We start from the raw sequence: 3,554 nt of genomic DNA, 5'->3' as shown, positions 1-3,554 counted from the left end.
TTTCTTACTGATACCCGCTGCAGGCCAGCGGCATTTTGTCCAGCGCCCATAAAGTTGCTCTTCACACACACACAACAGGAGTCTGATCACCATCACAGTTTGATGCCTACATTCCTGATTTTTTTGCAGGTCTAAAGGACCTGGAGATCACCTGGCTTCACATTAATTCTTGCATTTTCAGCCTTAGAGAAGTCAGTTGTTTTCCTTAAGCAATTATCTTTCGAGCTTCCAGACAATATCCATAGACAATATCCATCCATAAGTGCAGTGACTATCTCTAACATCATCTCAGTCAAGCATGACTGGTTTTAAATGATCCATAATATTTTTGAATTACTGCATCCAAACCTAGCTATGACATTGATCTTTTCTAGGCAATATGAAAAATAAAGGGTGGCGAAGCTCTCACTAGAAATTTTATTAAAAGCCACTGGGCTATCTGAATGGATTTCATGGGAACATGTGGTAGGTACCATGTTTTGTGGTTGTGGTCAACTCCAGGCCTTCTGTAAAAACATTTCAGTGTGTTAATGCTGTAGCAAGGTCCTTAGCAAAAAAATGCAGATAGGAGCATGTGATAATAATATTCAAAGTGTAGTGCTTGCTTTTATATCCCCCAGAAAACAAGTGCATCCTTCTGAAGAGAGAAAATGCTGGTGGTTTATTTCTTGTAGCTATATAGCTATTTGTTGTGATTTAAATTTCTCCTGATTACACCACAGCATCAGCCAAGGTCTAGTTGGTAACTGTGGTCCCGATGTGCAAGGTCCAATGGGCAAGGTCCTGTACAAAACCTAAGTCTATAGGCAGTCCATACCCTACAGAACTTAACACACTTTGCCTGTTAAAAAAACACAGTTTTCAGGACTTAAAGCAATTTGGAAGCTTGAGGGTATTTCAGTGTGGCCGGAACCCAGCACGGTCCTATCCCTAAAAGTCTTCATATTGCTAGCAGATGAGTTTTGAACCCTGGCACAGGGACTCAAGCTTATTTTTGCCCTTTTCCTCTATATGCTTCAACTTAAACCTTTAAAAGAAAGTCCTGCTTTTCCTTCAATGCCCTCCCCCTACCATGTGGCTCTTCACTTACGACTAAGGCATTACCATTGGGAAAACGAACATGGATTTCAGTGCCTGTGGAGGATCAAAATGAACTCCAGTTTCCAGCAGCTGAATTGGTTGAATTTTGCAGCTCCTGGACTCTCGGATGAAAGAGGACAGCGACTCCCCTGACCGTGCTTTGCCGAGCGCACCCCTCCGCTTCAGCATCACAGGCGACAAAGGGACAGAAGAACCCAGACAGTGAATCCTGACAGCGATCAAACATTGAACAGTCACTAAACCACTGCGAAAAAACATCTATGTTGTTTGCGTCAGCCAACATAGCTCTTCTGAACTGAAATTCAAATATTGATGACTGACACTGATACCAGGTAAGGGAATACCCAGCACATTTACATTCCTGCACCTGCCCTGCTCTGAATTGGAGCAGCACCAAAAACCCCACCACCAGCAGCTCCATAAAGCTCCGGTTTCCATACGTGACACTCAGAGAACAGCAGCTGCTAACCTGCATTAAGCATTGGTGCAACAACCTACTTTTCCAGCACCGCACCGCTACCCACCTTGGAGGATGGAAGCTTGTTACTCTCAAGATAAATTTAATGCCACTTCATACGATGTCATGGCTATGGTCATCATCACGCTTGAGGCATTTGCTGGCATGTGGATAAACAGTTTCATTGTTTCTGTGCTTTGTTTTGCTTGGGTCAAAAAGAAAAGCTTTAACTCTAACGAGAAGATCTTGATGTTTCTGGGATGCTCCAGGTTTTGGTATTTGTGCATCACATGGGTGTATTTATTTCTTTCAATAATTTACCCCTGGTGCTTTTATGTTCACCCCATACCCCAACTATTTGCAGCTATTCAAAGCTTCTTAAATTTTTCCAATTTGTGGGTTTCTGCTTGTCTTTCTGTTTTTTATTGTATAAAAATTGCAAATTTCAGGCACATCTTCTTCATCTACCTGAAAGTAAAAATTGACAGGATTGTGCCATGGCTGTTGTTGGGTTCAGCGCTGTTATCCCTGGTCATCTGCATCCTTGTCTACAACATCACTGATGAAGCGCACTGTAACAACCTCAATTCCACCACCCTAGGAAATTTCTGGAAACTGAGTGTCAGAATGGATGAACATTTTTACCCTATTTTTTTTATCAGCGGCTTCGGATTTGCCACTGCATTCACAGCAGTAATCTTTTCTGCTCTTCTCCTCCTCTTTTCTCTCTGGAGTCACAAACGCAAGATGCAGACAAACTCAGTGAAAAACCTCAGCATGGATGCCCATATCAAAGCCATGAAATCTATTCTGTCCTTTTTCTTCATTTACAGCATTAACTTTACATGTTTGGTCTTGACGCTGATTTATGTCACAAAGAAGGAAAATCCTATGACGTTTCTCATTTTAGTATTTCAGTATGCTTTTCCGGCTGTTCATTCCCTTATTCTGATTTTCAGCAATCCCAAACTGGAAAAGACACTGCTAAGGATTCTGCCCTGTGTGAAGTGCAAGGCTTGCACGAGGTAGGAACTGTAATAAAAGCTGGAGCCCATTAAAAATGTTGATATTTTATTATAAAAAACAAGTAATTCAATCTCTAATGCAAGTCTCCAGCTACTGTAGGTGATACAGATGTTCTATCTTCACCATCTAAACTTCACTAAAATTCTTTGAAATAAATTATTATGAGTTAAATAAATTAGTATTATAATTTGATTTAGATAACACTTTGAGTTAAATTATTGTCAGTAGCAAAGTAATTTAGACCTCGTACATGGGCTAGCTGCAAAAGGGGAATAACAATACTGCAAACCTTCTAAAAATGCTTTGATATTTGCTGATTGAAACTACTTAACTAAACAACATGTTTGTATCTATTTTGTTTTACCTTTATTTCTGCTGTGGCTGTGTACTTTGTAATATTATGAGTTGTATCACTCTCTTGCATTGGTTTATAACTTCTGTGTGAATGTGTTGATCACTATTATTCAGCAGAGGTTGTTACTGGCTTATAAACAGCAACGCAGAAATGGCCTCGGGGTGGACAAGTGGGGTGGAGACCCCACTTCCCACGCCAGCCTTACGTGTCCTCTCCCTGCCCCACTTCATGCAAAACCATGATTTTCCCTGCTCTGTGCAACTGCTCTCCTGGTCTGCTTTTACTTTTTTATGAGATCTGCTTTTACCAATGGACTCTGGCTTGGTAAAACACTGAGGAAGGTGGTTTTTATGAAGAGTGCGGTGTGGAATAAAGTCATGTTTTCATCTCGCAGTGACCCATGGGCAGATGTTCGGGGTGTTCGTGCCAGGTGCTGGCAGCTGGGGGGTCTAGGGGGATCTCTGTGAGGCAAGGTCAAGGCTGCCCTGTGCCAGGGAAAGCCAGTTCCAGCTGGCTCCAATGGACCCACCACAGGACACAGCTCAGCCCATCACTGATGCTGGTGGCTCCTCTGGAAAAATATATTTAAGAAAGGGCAAAAACACTGCCTGGCAG

General features: G+C 42.0%; 1 protein-coding gene across 1 annotated transcript; it reads left to right on the top strand.

Moving 5' to 3' along the window:
- Nucleotides 1-1,633: 1,633 nt before the first annotated feature.
- LOC104074472 (taste receptor type 2 member 9-like) lies at nucleotides 1,634-2,583 on the top strand (the record flags this gene model as incomplete). Its single annotated transcript, XM_009574602.1, has 1 exon — nucleotides 1,634-2,583. A coding segment is annotated over exon 1 (950 nt), but the record flags the coding sequence as incomplete, so codon positions are not given.
- Between the last annotated feature and the right edge of the window lie 971 nt (nucleotides 2,584-3,554).

This window comes from Fulmarus glacialis, unplaced genomic scaffold, assembly GCF_000690835.1.
Source record: "Fulmarus glacialis isolate BGI_N327 unplaced genomic scaffold, ASM69083v1 scaffold2043, whole genome shotgun sequence".
NCBI lineage: Eukaryota > Metazoa > Chordata > Aves > Procellariiformes > Procellariidae > Fulmarus > Fulmarus glacialis.
The sequence above is the reverse complement of the archived record's forward strand: the minus strand, read 5'-3'. Positions and strand labels throughout refer to the sequence as shown.